This window comes from Cygnus olor, chromosome 18, assembly GCF_009769625.2.
Source record: "Cygnus olor isolate bCygOlo1 chromosome 18, bCygOlo1.pri.v2, whole genome shotgun sequence".
NCBI lineage: Eukaryota > Metazoa > Chordata > Aves > Anseriformes > Anatidae > Cygnus > Cygnus olor.
Window position 1 is genome coordinate 3,945,793 of NC_049186.1, and position 20,381 is coordinate 3,966,173.

Consider the following 20,381-nt stretch of genomic DNA (forward strand, 5'->3'; position numbering starts at 1 on the left):
GCTGACCTCAGGGAATTGTTGCCGGTAGTCAGAAAACGCAATGACTTGTCTGGGTTGTAATCCCCCTGGTTTCCTGACCTTCACCTGCTGCTGCATTTTTACTCCAGTGGCTTAGGAGGAAAAATCTCTTTTTGGAGCATTCAGGGACCCAGTGTTGGCTGCCTGCCCTCACGGTGACAGACCCAGGAGGGCGATCTGGGTTCGGGACTAACTGGGATCTGGAAATGACGGATGGGGAGCCGGAGCAGAGCGGGCTGTATGTGTGCACCCAGGTGCACTTGGTGAAGGGAGGGACGTGTTTCGGGTGCCTCAGGGTTCAAACACTGCCTGCTGTGGGTGCTTCCAATTTAAACACAAGTCAACCAAGTGATTTTTCTTTTCCCGAGCAAGGAAAAATGTGCACAGTTCAGTATGTTGTTGTCAGCACTCAGCCTTTTCTCCCACACGTCATCATCTCATTGCTTCTCTCTCCTCCTGAAGCTCTGGTGTGACTGGAGGGATTTGCGGTGTGCTTGAGGCAGCCAGAACATGTCCGATAAGGCCGGGTGTGCATTCGTGTAAAGCTCTTGTGCTGTGGCAAGATTTCGTTCCATCACTCCGTGGTCATTGTTATCATTAGCTGCTTTCGATCAGAGCAGACTGATGCTTTTGACTTGTACAGGTGATTTTTTCCCTCTCCCAGTAGTGCTTTGCCTCTCTCCTTTGTTTTGATGATCAAATAATCTTTGAAGAGGAGTTCAGTTCAGCAGCAGTAAAGTGTGTTGGCAGATGTCAGCAAATGCATTCCTTCAAACTTTTCTGCAACTGTACATCTATAAATGGATCTTCCCCAGAAAAGTGCCAAATGCAGCATCCCAAGGTCTGTAGTGGCTCAGAACTGATCTTACCAATCGTTCTTGCCTGAAGGCTGGTGGACCAGACTTCCAGTTTTATAAGAAGGTACATAGAATCATAGAATATCCTGAGTTGGAGGGACCCACAAGGATCATCGAGTCCAACTCCTGGCTCCACACAGGTCTACCCAAAAATTCAGATCATATGACTGGGAGCATAGTTATGTAGTGTATTCATCGTGTATTCTTCATCCATAATTCTTGCTGTTAGCCTTTTTCCATGAGCTTTTAATATCAAAGGTTAGATTTCTCAGCAAGGGATTTTAAGTGATTTTATTGGAAAGATGATGATTTTCTTTCTTCCCTTTGTGTTGCAGGGTGCACTCCCAGGAAATGTGGAAGAGGTGTAACCGATGCAGTAATAACAAGGGAGGAAGCTGGAAGAATCCGCAGGTAATTTTTCTTTTAGTTTTTGAATCGTAATGTGCAGAAGAAGCAGGGCTGTGCTGACAGTGTGCCAGTATTTCAGGTGTAGCACAAAGCTCGTTAGCTCAAGGAGATGGTTTTAACTGGTTAAAGCATTAAACTTGTATTTTAAAGCCATTTTCCTCTTCTGCTGTAGCAAAGGCTGTTTGCTCTCACATGGAGTCTGCCTAGCTCTGTTGGGCATATGGGTTGTAGAGAATAAAAAGAAATCGTGTTCTCTGAATCTAACATTATTTGAACAATTTTTACTTAGCCTTCTGTTCCAATTGGCCTTTAAAAATGGAATGAAACAACATGAACCTCTGTTCAGCTGCGTCACTTTATGAGTAATGAGCTGGTGCTGACCCTCTATGAGCACAAAGTGGTGAATTTTAATCAAAGAGTAGGGGACACTGTCAAATTCTTCATGTAGAAGAGTTATCAGCCTCCTTGAGTGTGATTTGCACTTGGTGATTATGTAAGTGGAATATCACCGTAACACTCTCAGTGCTTCATCTGATGTGCAGCTGGCATAGAGCTGTTCTCTAGGCTGGCCCTTTGACTTCAAATTCTGGCTGGAGTCTTGTTTTTGATAAAGTATTTTTACATTATGTAGGTTTATTTGTACTGCCCTGAAGGATCAAGTTCTGTGGTGTTTTTGTTTGTTTTGTTTATGTTCAGTGTTGCCCAGAATGTACTTGAAAGTCAGTGGTTTTGGGTGTGTTGTGGGTGTTTATGGAAGGGGCTACAAGTTCAGATATGTTCCACAATGCAGATGCTCTATTTTCATGTCAGGCTGCGTGATTCAGAATTTCAGATAAATGGTGGCTTTTATTTTCAACTCAGTTGGGTTATATATCTGAAGCATTAAATAACCCTTACTGGGAAGTTGTATGCTGTAAATAATGATATTAAAGGACAAAGTAATCAGATTCCAGTTCTCATCTGAGGTTATTGTTTTGCCTGCAGAATAGCAGAGAGAGGACTGTCCTTGGGAGGATCTGATGGAGGGGTGAGCAGTGTCCTGTTACTTTTTACATTCTCTTACTTCCAAGGTGGGCTTTGAGATTATAAATGCATTTTGGGGGCTAGAGGAGAGAGGAGATAATACAGAATTTTTCCTTCCGCTTAGATATGGGAAAAATGTCTGGAAAATAGTTTTTTTGTCCTATTAATGCTTTTGCTAATACGATAATTCATGACTTCTGCAGTACTGTTGACACATTTCCTATTATTCATTAATATTTCTATCTCTTCTCTTGAACTGATTTTGTTGGGTGCATCTGGAACCAGTTGCTATAGCTGAACTGCACAAGTTTGATTTCTGTTGAGAAACCGAATCACAGCGATTCACAGCTATCATGTAAAGATTGGTTTCATGTAGTGACAAAAAGCCTCATGTAACATCTTAAGCAGAATTTTGAATTACATTCTTTAAAACTGAAAACAACAATTTCTCTATCTCATGTGTTTCTCTTAATTTCTTCTCCCCTTTTGTTCTCAGGTTGTTTTTGTGTATGAACAGAAACTGTTTTGTATTTGTAAACATAAACACTTATTAAGGCCTCTGCTGAATTAGGGCATTTAGTACAAGAAAAGGATAAAGATTTTTATGGGGTGGAAAAAAAAGAGACTTTAATGTCCTTGTGACTGCTTAAAAAGATCTGGAAAAAAAAACCACAACTAAGCAACTTAGGTGGTGTTGCCCATCTGAAACAGTATCTTTACAATATTTAACGTTCCCTGTTCAATTCAGACAGTGTCTCTTGGATATTTTTTCAGTTCTGTGGTTGCATAATTTGCCATTCTGCCTAGGTTACTCAGCCCGTTGGGATCTCCTGCTTAGTTCCTGTCATTAGTGCTGTCAAGGCTGTTTCCTGTCTTGTTCTTTTGGGACCTGCATGTGATTGTCATTAGACTTCCACAAAGAGGGATTAAGAAGGGCAGTGTGAGACACAGAGACAGGTTTGTGGATTTGGATTACAGAGAGCTGGGGCCAGCAAACTGGGGAAATGTCCAGAGACCTTCTGGAAGAGACTTGAAGGGAAGTGAGCGGCTGCCCAATGCTCAGAGCTGGGCATAGGGTCCTGAGCTGGGTTACTTGGACAATAAGCTGGAATCTCAGACAAATATACAGCTGTCATCTACATCACTCTGGAAGCATCATTTTGTAGTTTTTTTAAAGGAGAGGGAAACCAGGGGAAAAAGATTCTTGTAGTAAACTGCTGTTGGTCGCAGAGAGATCTGGGCTGTGATCCAAATCTTCTCACGTTTCTTGTAATGTGGGAATGTGAGAAAGTTACTGCATGCTGTTACTCCTTAGGGAAAGGTGCAAGAAGAGTTGTGTAGTATTGCATTGAAGCCTTATCCAAAATTGTGGATAAACATCTCAAAGACGCTGAAAATGGGAGCTGAACAGTATTTCTAGGGGATCACGTTTAGGACAACCTTTTAAATATAGACTCTTTATCTAATTTCTCATATTTACTTATTTTTCTTTCATCCCCAGTTCTGTATTTTTCTTCTTATTATTCAGTTTGTGTTCTTGTATTCCCCATGTCATGGAATAAATCTGCTTCTGGTAGTGCAGTCCTGGTTCCCAGATCTCATTAAATAATGATTGATGTGTGCTGGTGATGTGTAGATTAAACTTTTTTCTTTGTTTAAGCCTTTTATTCTATTTTCAAATCTCTCATCTACATAGCATACAAAATGTTTCAAGTCTTAACTTCATCCAGCGACTTTACCCCTTTGCCTCCTAAGCTTCAGTTCTGTTGGATTAGATTTAGCTTGTTGCTTTAAGGTTCTTAGACTTCGGAGTGTTTGAATAATTCTGTCCAATTATGTCTGTTGTTCTAAGACTAACTTTTTTTCTTAGAACTTCCTTAAATAATTTCTCACATCTGCTCCTTATTTCTTCTTAATTCTTTCTTTAGCCAACTTGATCTCTCCACTATTCCAAGTGGAACGTCTTCAGATTTCTACTGGGGTACAGACTGTGTTTTTATTCTCCCAGATTCCTCCTAACACCTTTTTCTCCCTTTGTTTGCTACTCTTTCGGCTTCCTCGGAGGACTGAAGTGTAGTGCAAAACCTGGTTTCCCTCGTCGTCCTTTTGTGTTGAGGAAGTCCTGGCCAACGTCTGAATTACTGAAGTCTCCCAGGAGTCACGTGTCTCCCAGGAGTCACGTCCCAGTTGTCATGCCGAGCTTTCTTTCCTATCTTGTCTTCCTTTATAATTGCTCCTAGACTAGTGTGTGACAGACACACACACATGCACACTCGTGTGCTCATGCACATGCTGAGGCTAGAAGACACGCTTGTAATCTTCTAGTTTAACTTCCAACAAAATATAACAGGGGCACCTTCCAGTGCTGTACCTCTCCCCCATGTAGGTCTCTGTCTCTGTAGCTATAAAATAGCTTTTCCACCGTGTTCTCTCTTTCACAGAAAGTCATTTGCACTCGTTCTCTTGCTGTTTCTCAACTTACTTTTTTCCCCTCTTTATAAAGATAATGACCTTTCCTTTTTTTCCCGACCTAGTATTTTCTTGCATGCACTCCCTGCTTGCGTTACCAGCTTAGTCATGACTCATTCATTCACATCTTTGTGAGTGCTGCCATCATAACGCCTCTCCAGTGTAAATAAACTTGACTCATTTACTATCAAAGCTATTGGCATTTAGACCAAGCCTGATGGAGGGGAAAAGAAAAAAACAAAGCACCTTGGTGCAGCCAGTCAGCTGCAGCCCTCTGCTTCCTGTGTTGCTGCAAAATTGGCAGGGGTAGCTACTTGAAATTCCTTTTTGCAGGGAAAATCACATTTCTTAATGACTGAAGGAAGCGAACAACATATGTAACTGTGATGTCAGACAAGGGTGTCTGATGTGGGCCCATGCACAGAACGGTGTTTCTGCAGGTAATATCACTCCTTGTTCTGCTTTCAACCCTCCCAGCCAAACTAAAGTCCTCAAAATGCTGTCCTTTCTGAATTTTCCAGGGAGAAGGTAAAGCCTCTGCATGGTATTTATCCTTCCACACACCTCTGCTGAGACCCCAGAGTCTCCTTCCTTTTTGCCTCGCCTCCTGCTAGGGGTAGCTGCCAGTTCGTGCGTGGCAGTGCATCTTTCACTTCCCTTTGTTTCTCTTATTGTCATGGTGGGATTGTCTGGACCTCGCTCTAGGAAGCTGGGGAGGGACCGGTTGTGTCTACTCTTTACGTGGTGTAAGACATCACAGCCAAATATTGCTTTAGTTTCCCGGTAATAAGCTGTGCCTCCAGCACTTTGTATGATGATTGATTGCATTTGTCTCATAATTAATCAGCCTCTCTCTTAAAAGGCATTACCTGAAGGATGGAACTCTTGTCCCTCTACTCCGATTCCAATAGAGCAGGATATTTAAAGGTGTTACTGTTTTTGAGAGCCTGTGCATGGCTGCACACAGGAACCACAGGTTTGCTGCTACCCAGAAAGGGTGGCCACGGAGAGCCTTTGTTGCTTTTCCTTCTTCTCAGCTCGTATGCGTGAGTGTTCCCACAGGAGGAGTGGGGAAGGGTTTGAGCTCTACAGGCGTCTTTGCAGGCAAGTGGAAGCAAGTTCTGAAAAATTCTCTTTTGGGCACTTTTTTTGCTGTTTTCTTCCAGAGTCTCACCTAAAGCTTTTAAGGGGTGAAGGTAGAAGTGGAATCACTGTAGCAGTGCACGTGTAGTTGGCAATCTGTTTCAGTGAGGATCAAAGAAAGGGCCTGTCATGCTCCGCAAGACAGGGAAATTGATCCTTTTTGCTATATGCTGAGAAATGGTGGCTATTTCCATGTCACTGTTGGATCTCTTTTGCAGTGAGAGGGTGGAGAATATGAGACTAACGATACTTAAGGTCCAAAGGAACATATGTTGTAGTGTTTTTTTTAAAAGGAAGTTCATTTTCCTTTCTGTAGGAGTTCTGTAACCATCTCTCAGAAATAGGTGTGTGAATATGTGTGTTTGCATTGTTCCTGCCATCTTTAGATAAACTTTATAGAGCTTTCAACTGGGGAGCATTGACCTGAACTACTGATGGCTGATGAACCCTGATCAGGCAGCTGAACTTGAAGTAACAGTGTTGACAGAAGCTTCCACCAAGGTATTCTTCTGAGTGTAGAAAATGGTGCTGAAAATATTTAATGTTCTGAAATGGCAGAGGCTAAAATAAATGCATTTCAGTTTCTTTCTAAGGTAGCTGTTAAACAAATAGCTCTGTGCTCACATGTAATCAACTCCCCGTCTACATTTAGCATTTGGATGTTTTCCCCTGTCTGAAACGACCCTGAGGAATATTCGATCTTCTCGAGACTTCATTTTCAGTCTTCCTCATCTGGCTTTGTACTGTAGCTATTACCTTTTCAGCTGTGAATATCTCCACTTCTTGGGGGAGTCTTGTATTGATCCACTTGGCCATTTTGGATTCTACCACATCACTGTGATCATCTGCAGCTTGAGGAACTGAGAACGAACAAGTTTTACTTCTGAAGCTCTAGTAAAGCTTATTACAAGAGCTGCTCTTGGATGAGTGTAAGATGACTTGTTTTTGTAACAGTCTTCTGCAGCCTTTGGAGAACTTCAGTGAGAATGGGAGGTCCAAAAAGCTCATGCTGTGTCCATTTAAATAGCTTGTTACTTTACATATTTTTAAAGGTTCAGGGATATGTGAAGTGATTTGGGTACATACATTAAAAGAAGGCTGTCAATATCTCTTTTAAATGGAGACTTTTGTGGAGTTCCGCTATTTCAGTTTTGAAGCTCAAAGCAATTGAGCATACAGCAGTTTTCTTTTGCTCAGATTGTCATGGTTGTCTTCCCCAAACACGATCCAGACGAGGAGAGAGAAAAGTGCTTTGAGGGCAGGGGTGAATGCACTGCAAGTCTGACATGTAAGTGCACTGATGATTTGGGCTGCTTGTTCACCAGCCTGTCTGCTTTTGGGTCAAAATACAAAGTGGCTTCAAATCAAACTGAGTACTGTCCCAGCCATGCCCAGAAATCCTTCTTACTGGTGAGATGGAGGTTACCATTCTTTCCAGGCAGCTCACCTAGTCATACTATTATTGTTTTGATTTTGTTCGAATAATGTGAATGGTATGTGGTGCATCAAGAGCTGCCAGATCCGAAGATGAGAGTGCTTTTTCCAGGATATTGTACATCAAAGAGGTCATTCTAATTTTGGTGCCAGTCAGGTTAATTAACTGTTGCTATTTGATATTTTCAGTGCAGAAAATGAGGCTGCTATTAAGAAGGTATATTTTTAAATACCGTTTAACTGATGGGAAATAAGGAAATAAATATGTCCCTTGCTGTCCATAAAATACATATAAACGTGTACTTCATTCAATTCAGGGAAATATTTTAGGGTCTTGAGAGGTAGCTCTCTACCATAGCAAATCTGAATACTCATCTTTTAGCTTGGTCTGGAGCGTTTGGCTTGAATCAAATGGAGAAATTGATTGATTTTTTTCATATATAAAAACCTTTCACTCCCTGGTTTTATTTTACAGCAGTTTAGACACTGGAAAAAAAAATTGGCTCTGCAAGCTTTAGAACTGTAGTTGTTCTTTTAAGCAGACATTTGTGTCTGTATTAAATATGAGAAGTATACAGGAACTCATGGTGAAGAAGTTTTAATAACAAACGTTGGGCAAGTTAAATATTAGTGCTGTTATTTGAGCACTTCACAAATATTGGAAAATTAGTCATCTTTGTGTGGAAGGGAAATGTCTTCAAGAAGGGATCCAGGAACAAGGTGTCTTACCCTTAGTCCATGGAAGACTGGCAATTCTGTATGTTGGATTTGAATGTCGGCAATAGTAGTCCTGTGTGTTAGCCATATGGTACCTTAATCTTTTGTTAATTTGTAGAACAAACCGAGGGAGGCTTGCAGTTGTAAAGCAAGCATTAATATTTTGGACCTGAAAGCTAGAAACCAATAGTTTTGCTTGGGAGTGTATGGAAAATGAGAGCCAACTTGGGATATTTCTTGAAGGTCAATGATAAATAATGATAAAACCTTCTCACGCTTCTTTGTCTTTTTAAATTTTTGTTTCCTTTCCCAGGCATCAATTTTGGACTTGCATTCTGGAGCTCTTTCACTGGGGAAGCATTTTGTTAATCTGTACAGGTAAAGTCGGGCTGTGACTTGCTGCCATTGTTACCCTACAACTTCAGTACTCTGTGCCTTTTCAGATTTCTCAAGCCTTGTGGACTGGGGTTAGGAATGACCAGCTGTAGAATTGGTTAGGTTCATCACAGTTTCCATGGCTAGTTGAAAAGCTTGTGTGGCAGGAAAACTGGAAATACCTTTTGTTGAGCTGAGCTCTTTGAAAGCTACTATTACCTTTATTTTTAGAGTTCTTCTTGCACCAGCAAATAATATGTTTGGTGATTCTTCTGGGTGGATATTCCTTCCCTACCTTTACAATTACAGTCTATAGATTGTCAGCAGTGGAAGAAATCAAGTAATCTATACTTGTTTTTAAAAATCTGAATCCATGTGCTTATTTCATGAAGTGTGAGGGGACATTTTTCATGTTTGGGGAATTCTGTTATCAGTTGCTGTATATTGATCCCTTAATCTTTTAATATTTGATCTTTGAGCAATGCTTTGGGAATTTCACAAACATTTGTAGGATTTTTGAGTTGTGTTTTAATACGTGGGTTGTGGGTAAAGCACAGATGGGGAGAGAATACAGCTTGGTATGACTCGGGCAGTGTGATTCAGCAATGCCCATTTTAGTATGTTGATTCATTTTTCAGGTACTTTGGGGACAAAATTCAAGACATCTTCACAGAAGAGGATTTTGCATTATATCGGTAAAAAATTTGAATAACTGTAGGATGAACTACAAAATACAACTTGTTGTTTTTTGTAGAGTGTAAGCTGAGAGGGGCTTGTCCTATGTGATGGATTCAGAGTTGCAATTGAACTTGTAGCTCTAAGTAGTAATCTCTGAGAATGACGATGTCTTAAGTTTAAAGCAGCTGGTGTTATTTAGCTCCATCACCAATGTCAGACTAATATTGATGGTGTAAATGGAATCCGATGATGGCCTCACCCCATGTTTCACTTGCAGCCTAAGGGGTTGATGGTTGATGCCCAGTTTTAGCAGTTGCCAGCCCTGCAGACCTGCAAGCGAAGAGAGCTGCTTATCTGAGTTCTTCGGTTATTTGCTGGAACACGTCAGCTGAGATGCAAAATACTTTAACTGGTATTTCACATCTGTTATCCAAGAGATGTTGCATTAGATGATAAAGACAGTCCTATGCTATTATCACATCAGGAACTTGTTTTTTTGGGGGCAAAGTGTAGCAAAACATTAAAAATGCTAAAGCAGGAAGTGGAAGGACTTCAAATTACTAATGTTCTGGCTTGAAAAGAGGAGCATACTTTCCCCCTAAGAAGCCAGAATATGAAGTAGCGCTATAATGTAATAGCTTTGGCATCTGATACTTTTAGCTTTCCTGTAGACCTGCTCATATACTTAACGAAGACAACAAACAGAACGAGATCCATGTGTCTGAAGGTGTGTCGCCAAAGTTTAGGAACAAGCATTCTTTGTTGACTAGACACAATAAATCTTTAGTTAAGCATTTCAGTTGCTTTCTCATAATTTAAAACGTACCTGGCTTGAACATCTTAAAGTCTAAAGTTAAAGGTTTTTTTGCCCTTTTTGTCCTTTTTTCTTGCCTTTGTGAAGGAATCTGACCTCCCTCTAGTGGTGGAAGTAGTATGAAGTATCCAAATATGTTAATGGATAGGTATATTCCATACACCCAGCATATCTTATTCATTTTATTAGTTATAGTAATTTTGTCTTAAGTAGTAACCAATTAGAGTTTATTTTTATTACTTAGCCTAAACATTTTTAAATACCGTTATGTTTATAGATGACCATTGTTCAAATGTGTTTACTTCTGTCCCACAACTCATCACGAAAATGTGACACTGACTATTACTGAACTACAAATGCGTAAAGAAAAATAGTCTCTGCCTCACCAAGATAGTGGGGAGTAATGTGAAAATAATAGTCTTTGTGCTGCCTGCTATTCTACAGAAGATCGAAGAATCTGCAGAAATAATACAAGTGTATGGGGAGGTGGTGTCTTACTGCAGAATATTTATGTATTTTACATGAACAGAAATTCATACGAGTTATGGAAACATCGAACATTTCTGACCCTTATATTGTGAGGTGAGAGTACTGCTAGGGAACATCAGTATTCCATTGGTTTTGCATGCCAATGTAGGGGATGTTTCAGACTGCTGGATATGAATCCCATACAACGTATATTAAATGCTTTTGTTCATATTAATGGCAGTGCTTAACACAGACTGTAGTGCCTTATGTCTTTCATGAATGATTTTATGCTATTCTTGGGAGCATTTATCTTCATTACTTTTATTTACCTACCAAGGTCTGTTTAAAAATACACTCTTGAGAGATATAACTAGATGTAATTCATATCTGAGTATTACGGATTGCAACAATAACAAATCCGAGTAGGCATTCTTAGCCAGGAGGCTGGTTTCTAAACTGTCTGTGTCAGAATTATGTTGCTTCAGAATCAATTATGCTTTCTGGGCTGATGCTTTATCCTCCACCTGACAAGCATATTACAGCAATTCCTCTTGTTTCACATAATAGATGCGTCTTTATCCAGAAGAGAGACCTTTAAATCTGCGTGCTTGTTTTAAAGGTTGTGACTTCAGCAGAAAATGCCATCATCAAAGATTTATTCCAAAAGCTTTATAACTTATTAAGGCACAGACATGGAATGAGCAGAAGGGGAACTAATAGTTCGCTTTCTCCCTTTATTCATTTTGCACGTCTGACTTCTGCTGGAACTTTCTGGATATAGAAGAGCATCACGTTGCCTGCTTCTGCTGCCTTTGGTGCTTTTCACTGGGAACAGGGCAGAGACATGGACAGTGGGCTAGGGAAGTTGGGTGGTTTCACAGAGCTTTGTGAGTGTTCCTGTCTCCGTGCTTGAAATCTTCCTTTCCACAATGACTCTTAACAGTGCATTCTTTTTGCTGGTCTGACAGAGCTTGTATCTTGCAGAAATTTTCATGTGACACTTCTAGTTCTTTTTCTCAGTCCTTGCTTATGTAGCTGCTGGTATGTTAATCTGGAAACTCCGCAGTATAGTGAACATCCTTTCTCCTAGGTTCTGTGTGTCCTATACTTCTAAGTGCTTTATTGGCTATTCTTCTTTTTTGTTCTTCCAGATTGCTCTGATTACAAAATAGATTTTGTACACCGCTTTTATACAAGGTGATCGTATGCTGTTCTTAGTGAGTGTTGTTCTGCTTTTCCCCAAGCCTGGCTGTGCATTTTGATATTCTCCAGTGACTCTGTGAAAATGTACGATTGTTGCTGACAAGTTTTGGGAGGAGTTAATTTTTCTTTACTTAACTGTTGACTGGATTTGGTAATCATATACTTATCACCATAGCAGAGCTCTGTTTAGTACATCCGATCAGAACCAGGTTAGACCCTCAGCAGTTTGAATGGATACAGTGTTTATGAAAATGAATGTTTACATTCTTATCGCACTGGGCTCATTCATTGCTTCCTTGATAGTGCTTTCTGAACCGAAATTTGCCTTAGCCTGTTTTGCCAAGGCTGAAGAGAAGAGTTATAGGCTAAGAAGAGTGACTTTATTAGCACTTTTGAAAACAACTATATGCAGTATTTGGCATAAACTGGGCACAGAATGAGTTGAAATACATAGATGCATATGTTTGGATACATTCTCTGTAGTAGTTTAGGGAAAATTTTGATCTCTAAACAAAGACGTGTCTTTGCTTATACAGCAAAGTAAACATTTGATTCCCATTTCATTCCATGAAGAAAGACACGAGGTGCCTTATGGAGTATGATGCAGAGTTCGTGTTTGCACTGATAAGTCTGTCAACCTGCTAATGACTCCTGTGGTGGGGTAAATGTGACTGTGTGAAATGAAAGGCAGGCAAAGCTGTCACAAAGCACCCTGCAAAGCTTATGTTCCATGGCACAGTTAGCTTTGCCTTTGGCATTTAACTTGTAAAAGGATGGTTTTTTTTTTACTTTTTTTACTTTAACTAGAAGCTCAGATCTCCGTGTCATTAATTGCAATAGTGTGATGCAATGTTTCCCAGTCAGATCACTGTTCTGCACCTTAATCCCCCACCCCCATTAAGTATTAAGTTCGTTATGTTACTTTTTAAAATTTGTTTTGAATTGCAGCTGCTTACATTTGACAAAGTGAGAACTCCTGCTGGCAATTCACAGGCAATGAGGAACAGTCTTCCTTTGCATCTTTTAATTTTTCTTTTTTAGCTTATAGGATCTACATCCTTTTTTTTTTTTGTCTCATGCCACACTATTAGAAAGTGAGTATTAAACACCCTACATGCAGAAATAACATCCGTGAGCTGGCTCAACTAGGAATTTCCTGGAGTTTCACTGTATTTTGAGCAGTATGGTACGTACTCAGCAGGAAAAAGCATTTAGACACTCAAAGGTATTGCTGTTTGGAACTCATTTCCAGTAAATTTTTGCAATATGGGTTATTTGTTCAAGTATCAGTGGAAATCTGCAGTTTATTCGATACTTGAAGCCAGTAGCACACAGGGCAATAAGAGGCCAGCAGTGTGCATCCACACTCAGAGGCTAGCTACGTGGTTATTGCTAGGTCAGCAGAAGGCAGGTGCTTCCACGAGACCAGGATAAAGCTAAATCTATGCTGTTAAACCTGTCACCTCAACTACTTCATTACTTTTCTCCCCATTTCCCTTGCCTGCTTAATTTATCAACAGGAAACAAGTTTCTTTAGAAGGATGTGCTAACTTTCTCTTTGCGGCATGCTTCAACTTTGAGCTTGTTTTCCTCTTCTTCTGATAACCCACTGGCTGGTCCAAACCAGCTAGGCTTTTGGTGGTTGTTTTTGTGTGTCAGGAGACAAAAATGTTGTGTTGAGGAGAGCTTTGTTTCCTGCTTGGTTTGCAAAACATCCAGTCTTGCCTGAAGCTGTTGCACGTCTCAAAGAGGAGTGCGGCTTTAGCGCGGAGCCTTATAAACACCAGGCAGCAAATCTTAATAGAAAGTGTTTGAAAGTGGGAAAGGAATCAGCCTAAAAGAGGAAGCGGTATTGCTTAATGAGCAGTACAACGGCTGGAGATTTAAAGTTGTGTCAGGACTGTGGCACAGCTACTTGCAGATATATTCCAGCTGGCTGATGCTCCTGGCCACCCGGTGTCAGAGCCGGGGAACAGACTTCTTCAGTATTTGCGGGTTAGGCTATTAATTCTTCCGTTGGGCTGTTCAAAGTGCCTGATTCCTCCAAAATCATGGTGAAGTGAAATGAGTAGCTATGTCTGATGCTTTTTGGGAAGCATAAGGCAGCCTCTGTTGAAGTCCGACCTTCTTGGAAAGAAGACAGAAAGATCAGATACCCACAGGCATGAGAGGAAGGACCAGGGACCACAGATCCTTTCCTGATGTCAGTTTTACAAAACTCTGCCATTTTGTAGCTCTCAACTTGAAACCTCAGTTTTTGCATCTGTGTAAATACCTGAAAATCTCATCTCTAAATTTAATGGTTTTGATATTTCACAGCTAAAACAGTTTGAATTGACCCCTGAAAACTTAACGTTTTGTAACCTGTCTTATTTTAAGACAAGTTAAAAATCCAAACTGTATGTCTGTTATTGATTATTTTTTGATGGGGACAAGCTGTGAACAGGATGAGTAATTAAGCATTTTTCTTGGTCCTTGTCTTTAAAAGGTGCCTTTCACAGTCCAACACTTAGGTGTGGTTTTTAGTTCTGTCACTTCTTGTTAGTCACTGTTTGAATTCCCCAGGGGAATACTTGGGAAATGGTTTCTTGTAAATTGTGCTGAAGTTCAGTATAATCCAGCAGAGAAATGTCTGACACAGAAAGATGCAAAACTAGTAACATAATTCCATCAAAACTTCAGAAGAGTGTTTACTCCAAGTATCTCGTTCTTGTGTGCTTTTGAAGCACTTGGGAAGGAAGAAAAGGAAGACTAATACAACAGCTAAGAATGTGGTAAATTGGGAGAAAACAGTCCATTAAGACTTTATGGAACACAGAGGATTAGATTTTAAAATAAAACATTTTCATTTTATCTCACTGTGTTATTGCATTTTTTGTTGTTGTTGTTTTAATTTCCTCCAAGTTAAATACTACGCTATGTGTGTTTACTGTTGGGATTTGCCAGTGATCTTCCTGATGAGTCGCAAATCCTTTCCCTTTAAAAGCATTGACTGAACTAAAGCTGACGCAGTGATGGCCCTAGTCTATAGTCTAGATCTGTATGCAGTTTTCTGTCCTGAAAGACAACATAGGATGCTGCTATATAAGCAGTTCTATGCAGTGAAGCATGTGTGATTATTAATCTTCTATTTTTATGATCTTAAAAACAACAACAACAAAAAATCCAGCCGAACAAAACCCCATTCTTTTCCCTGTGCTTCCTGAGAGAAACACAGGAATAGCCATGGTAGAGATACCTTGGTTGAAACTTTAAGAATAATTGGGAAAAACATCTTGGTATTCCTTTTTAATAAAAATCTGGTTATGATATCAATGAATATGTTGGCCTAGAATCCCAAATTCATGGGCCTGAGACTTCATCTGTTAGTTTAAAGCTATCTTAAAAGTAGTTGAAGGTGCTTCCCAAGAGGCAGCCCTTTATGAACATACACATTTCCAGTCATCTGCTTTGGATTAAAAATATGTATGTAAACTAACTTAATCTGTTTATTAACTAGTGAAAAATTAAAGACTGTGATAGAATTCCATTGGAAAACACACTGGTTACACAAAGAAATTTTAAAATCTAGGCCACAGGAGACAAATAGTTCCCTTTTCTTAAGATTTTGAAAATAATGATGATAATAAAAAGAGGACAAAACAACAAAAAACACTGCAGATTCTTTTTTTCTTCGCTATACTTGATATTAGTCATTTAAGGCAACATAAGGGGGAGAGTATGGGTATACATTTCTCTTGATTTACTCTCTGAGGAGGAAGCTTAGCTCTGAGGAAGCAATAACAGTGAATGAAGGAGAATGCAGAAGAATCAGGAGAGGCGCATCACTGTTTAAATGGGGCCTCTACACTGTTTCAACATTAAGCGTGCTGTGTTGTGTTCTTTGCAGTGATGTGAGACGGAGAATTCAAGAAAAGATTGCTCAGGTGTTCGGAATCAGCTCTTCCGCCATGTACCTGACTAAGCCAACATTCTTCTCTAGAATAAACAGCACTGAAGCCAAGACAACGCACGATGAATACTGGCACCCCCACATCGACAAGGTAAGTGGGAGGCTGGGATGGGTTGCAAATGTTTCCAGTTATTAACAGATCACTTTAAAGTTATTTTGCATTAAACAATTAGTCAGGCACGTTTGAAAACTGGAGCTTGTAAAAATCCTCAGGAGAGGAACCTAATGGAAAGATAAGTGAATTTTAGAAGGATAGGCTAGGACCATTCCTTTTTCTCTTATATTCTGTACCTTAGTTTTGTTCTTTAGGGCTGTTAGAATTAATAAATTTTGTGAATGACTACTCAGAAATTGCTGTTTTGTCAAAAGCTGATTAAGCTGACCTGCACCTATGGAGTCTTCCAGTTCCATCAAAGCTGTGTTTCCAACTGGAGTGTTGCTCTTTCAGCCAGGTCTAGCAGGAACTGTTTCAAAGGTGCTAAATCGGTCATTGTGACTTGATCTGTGTCTTCTGATAGATGCTTGAAATCTGAATTTACATTTCAGTTATGTATAAATGGAGGGTTTTGTTTGTTTTCAGTGCATGTTCTGTGAGTATAGGTTCTTCATAGTTTTTCACACTTTCAAAGAATCAAATTTCACTGCATAAAGCAGGAAACTTCAATAGCTCATGGGTATCTTCTTTGTTTTTTTTTTTTAGTCTCAAAAAGCGTATTTTAGAATTTAAGACTGATTTATTACTGTAATGTGTTTTTTGTCTGCACAAGTAGGTTTGCCAGTGTTCTCATACTTTCTTTACTCTTCTCTACATGTGTTTTGCATTGGTAAATGAATAAGCTAGTTGGATAACCTTGCAATTAAGTGTTTCTACCTAAGTCTCTCCTGTACACATTATTTTGTCGTTTAGAAGTAAATCTGTTTTCATGACGAGAATTTGTTTCCTTTGTGCAAGCTGCTTCTCTGTTACGGCATCCTGACAGTGCCTGTACGTGATGAACAGTGGGCTAGATGTTTTGCTGGTTTTATCCATCTGTTTGTCCACATTTTGTTTATCTGCTCCCTAAACAGCCTGCCATGTAATTTACCAACTGATTAGCTTTGGCTTTTTCTAACACCCTCCACCCTCCTCCAGTTTCAAAACAACAAGAACAAAAAAACACCCACTAAATGTGGTCTCTCAAATCTGCTGTGCGTTATCTAAACCGTATTAGTTTCTACAGTGAACAGTTGTGTAGTCTGATTTGACAGTAGTGAAGGATTATTGTCACAGTTGTGACAGTTACGAAACATCTTGTTCATGATCATGTAGAATTTGATGCCCCCAAAATCACATACCTGTTCTAAAATATGAAAATTTGGCATGCTAGATTTCAAGGTATTTTCTGAGGGAAGTATAGTTTAGATTATACTGCAGGAGTTAAAACTGTAGCCTGTCCTATTTATTATGTATAGGTAGTTTGAACACTTTTTCATTTCTGTAGTAGCTGACTTCCACAGGAAGCTCACTACTGGGAAAGGTAAAGCATTCAGACTGTTGAAGTGTTTTTGTCTGCACCTTAAACTTATGTTCCATGTTTGAAATATGTTTTAATGTTATTTTCATTTGTGCTCTTGAAAAGCATCCTTACAGTGAGGATTGCATATGAACATGCCAATGCTGGGCCACTGTCTGCGCTGTCCAGACAGCATTATATGTTAGGCTGGAAGCCTTATGTGGGTCCCACTTGTGTGGATCAGTTCCTTGTATTTTGGAGGGAGGGACGGGGGCACAAGGGAACAGAACTTTCCAGACCACAACTATGGTGAACAGTATTCATGGGTACAGTGGTACAGTCTCTGTACAGTCTTATGTACAGAGACCTAGAGCAGATTTCTTCTAAGTGCTTCTTGAGCTCATGACGTGGTGGTCCAATTCTCACTCTTTGATCTTCACACGGAGCAAGTGCTGGCAGCAGTGTCAAGTGTTGAAGCGAGATGGACCGTTCACCATGGGCTGGGATCATTCTTGTAGAAACTGCCTCAGCTCAGTGGTTCGTCCCTTCTCTGGGATAAGGGACTTCAGCTATTGCCAGATAATGTACGTACAGCTGTGGTTTAAATGATAGCAGTTTGCATTGGGTAGTAGAAAACAGTTTGAACCAGGCTAATGGAGCCCTAAATAGGGTCTGACAGGGAGGCATCCTCGGTCCTGTTCACTTCATGTCCATCGTGAAAGTCCTAATTACATCATCTTTGTATCATTGCTACTGGATATTGGTCTTCACTTCTGGTACATCGTTCACTTGAAGTAGTATCAGAGGATTAATTTGAATCCTTTCCTTGCTGCACAAACAAGCCTCTAATCTCTCTGTCTGCTCTTAATCCCCTTAAGTACAATTGGAATGGAGCTATCTGCGGATGCAGCGTTCCTTTATGTGTTTACTGATCATGGCTTCCAGAAAAAGTTACAGTATGTGTTGAATATATAGGTCTGCATATAATTTTAACCTACTGTAGACATACATATATATTATATAATGTACATCTACATTGTACATAAGTATATGTAACATACATATATAAAATGTCTATCTATATTGTGTATTTAGAAAGAGGTAAAAAATAATTATATAGATATTATATATTATGGTCAGGTTATACAGCATTTAGAATTCAAAGCTCTGCAGGAGACTGAATGCAAACAGGAAGGTCAGTAGGTCAGAAAATATTTCAGGGAAGGCTAAATAGGATAGGCCGGTTATTGCTTCCCAGCGTATCTTCAGTGCAGCCAGTCTGCCTGGTGTTTTAGTTTTTGCAGTTGAGAACACAAACCAAGTTTCGTTCATTTTCACTGCAGTTGAAAACAAGGAAAAAGTGTCCCTATTGATCTGCAGTAAGAATTACTGTACAAAGAAGTGCCGTAGTATTTCTGTGTGGCCCCCAGAACAATCATGAATACTCGATGTTGAAGAAAGATCGGTAGAACTCAGGATGTTGAAACTTTTGCCAGTTAGTTGGATGCTTTTGTGTATTCCTGCATAATAATTAAACAGTGAGGACTGCTTCTAGAAGACTTCAGCTTTTTTTCTCCTCTTTACAAAAGAAAGGTAAAATCAAGTCTTTGAAAAATGAATCTGACACATTTTTGTTTCAAAGCCTGATGCTGGTGGTTCAAAGATACAGGCTCCTTGGAGCACTTGAGAACATTCTACATTTTCCCCTGAATTGCTGAGTATATTGCAATTACATTTCTCTATCTGAATATCTTTGGTTTGGAATATTTTAACTGCATAACGGAACAGCACAGTTCTATTATGTGTGTATGAGATTGGATTTTTTTTTTTTCCCCCTAAAATTTATTTGGTTTTTAGTTACATGGAAATGGAAACCCTTAAATCACCCAAATGAATCATTTAATCTTGTTGAATTTATAAGCAAGGTGGATTGAACAGAGTGTTGTCTTAAGATGTGGAATTTCGTCTTGGATGGAATTTGTTTGGAGCTGGATCTTTCAAACATCAAATGCCTGATTTATAATGGAATCGCTGTTGCACACTCAACCCTGACAGCAGAATAGTCTTATAATGTTCTCTAAGAGAGGTAATGCGGAACTGGAAGAGTTCTGCAGTCCCAAGGGAAGGATCCTGTCATTCTTCACAGACTTGTCAGGCTCCGCCACAGAATCGGCTTTGTTTTGTTTACCTTGAATTTCTCCTACTGAAAAATCTATTCCAGGACTTTGGTACAATTTTTCTTTAGTTTTTTTAGCTTTCACTTATGCATGCTCAGTTTATACCTATTTCGGTTTGCATGAACCCTGGCTTTTACATTAAGAAGACTTCCCCCCCCCCCCCCCCCCCCCCCGTTCCACTTCCTCCTATCCCCATATAGGCAGCATTCATATCCCTTTTCAGCTTTTCTTGCCTGAAGTAGAACAAGCTGAGCCTTAAGCTAACTGTAGGTTTTAATCACCAAAGTGGTGAAATTCACATTTACTGCCTTATATTGCTGATAAGGTTTGGGTAAATATAGGGACAAGGGTATCACCAAAACATTTTTCATTCTTTTGATTTGGACTGTGCAGTTCTGCGTATTGTTGGATTTGGATTTTTTTTTAAGCTTGTATGGTCATAATAACAAAATGAGTAAGAATGAAAATGTCTTCCTATCCCATCTGTTGCTGTGCTCTCTTACAGAATAATGCGTACGACTGTGTTGAGCCAAAATTTAACTGGCACTAATGAATGTAACTTATAATAATAAGGAAAATATTTAGAGAACTTCAATGTTTGGAAGTAACACTTACCTCTAACAGTCACCAGGTCAGACAAAACACTCTGCTAACGCTGTATATTTATGCAGTTCTTCTGTGCTGCACATTTTGCTGTTTGACAGTGTAAAGCAGAACTTCATTGAGTTGTGATATGCTGTAAAGAAATTGGAGAATACAGCTATTGATTCCTAAGTATGTTTTTGATTGTAGGTGACCTAGATATGAAAAGGAAATATTTTCAGCTCAGTGTTAAATATGTAAAACTCAGAGTGAAGCTATGCGATGTATACCATTTCTTTTCCCCATCTTCAACATTCATATTGAGGCAAATAAATAATACTCTAACAGGAATGAAAATCAGTCTGTTATACTTAAAAACGTGGTGTTTGTTCTGTAGGCTGACAGGCAGCAAAGACTTTGAAAGCCATGCGTGAAGGTTTTAAAAACAAAAAAAACAAAACCTGTATGGAAAGGAGTAGGTGTTCCTCCAGCGAAGGTGTATTTATTGGGAAGGTCTGATACACTGTTACCATGAAGTTTCTGCTTGCTAGCTGATGAAAGAGAGGGTAA

At 39.6% G+C, this 20,381-nt stretch overlaps 1 protein-coding gene across 1 annotated transcript in view; it reads left to right on the forward strand.

The window, feature by feature from the left end:
- Positions 1-20,381, forward strand: part of OGFOD3 (2-oxoglutarate and iron dependent oxygenase domain containing 3) — a 44,216-nt gene that overhangs the window by 5,968 nt on the left and 17,867 nt on the right. Inside the window, exons 2-6 of the mRNA XM_040530920.1 lie at positions 1,211-1,286; positions 2,268-2,310; positions 8,383-8,447; positions 9,083-9,139; positions 15,497-15,650. Of these exons, the coding sequence (XP_040386854.1) occupies positions 1,211-1,286; positions 2,268-2,310; positions 8,383-8,447; positions 9,083-9,139; positions 15,497-15,650 (395 nt within the window). The remainder of the gene's footprint in view (positions 1-1,210; positions 1,287-2,267; positions 2,311-8,382; positions 8,448-9,082; positions 9,140-15,496; positions 15,651-20,381) is intronic.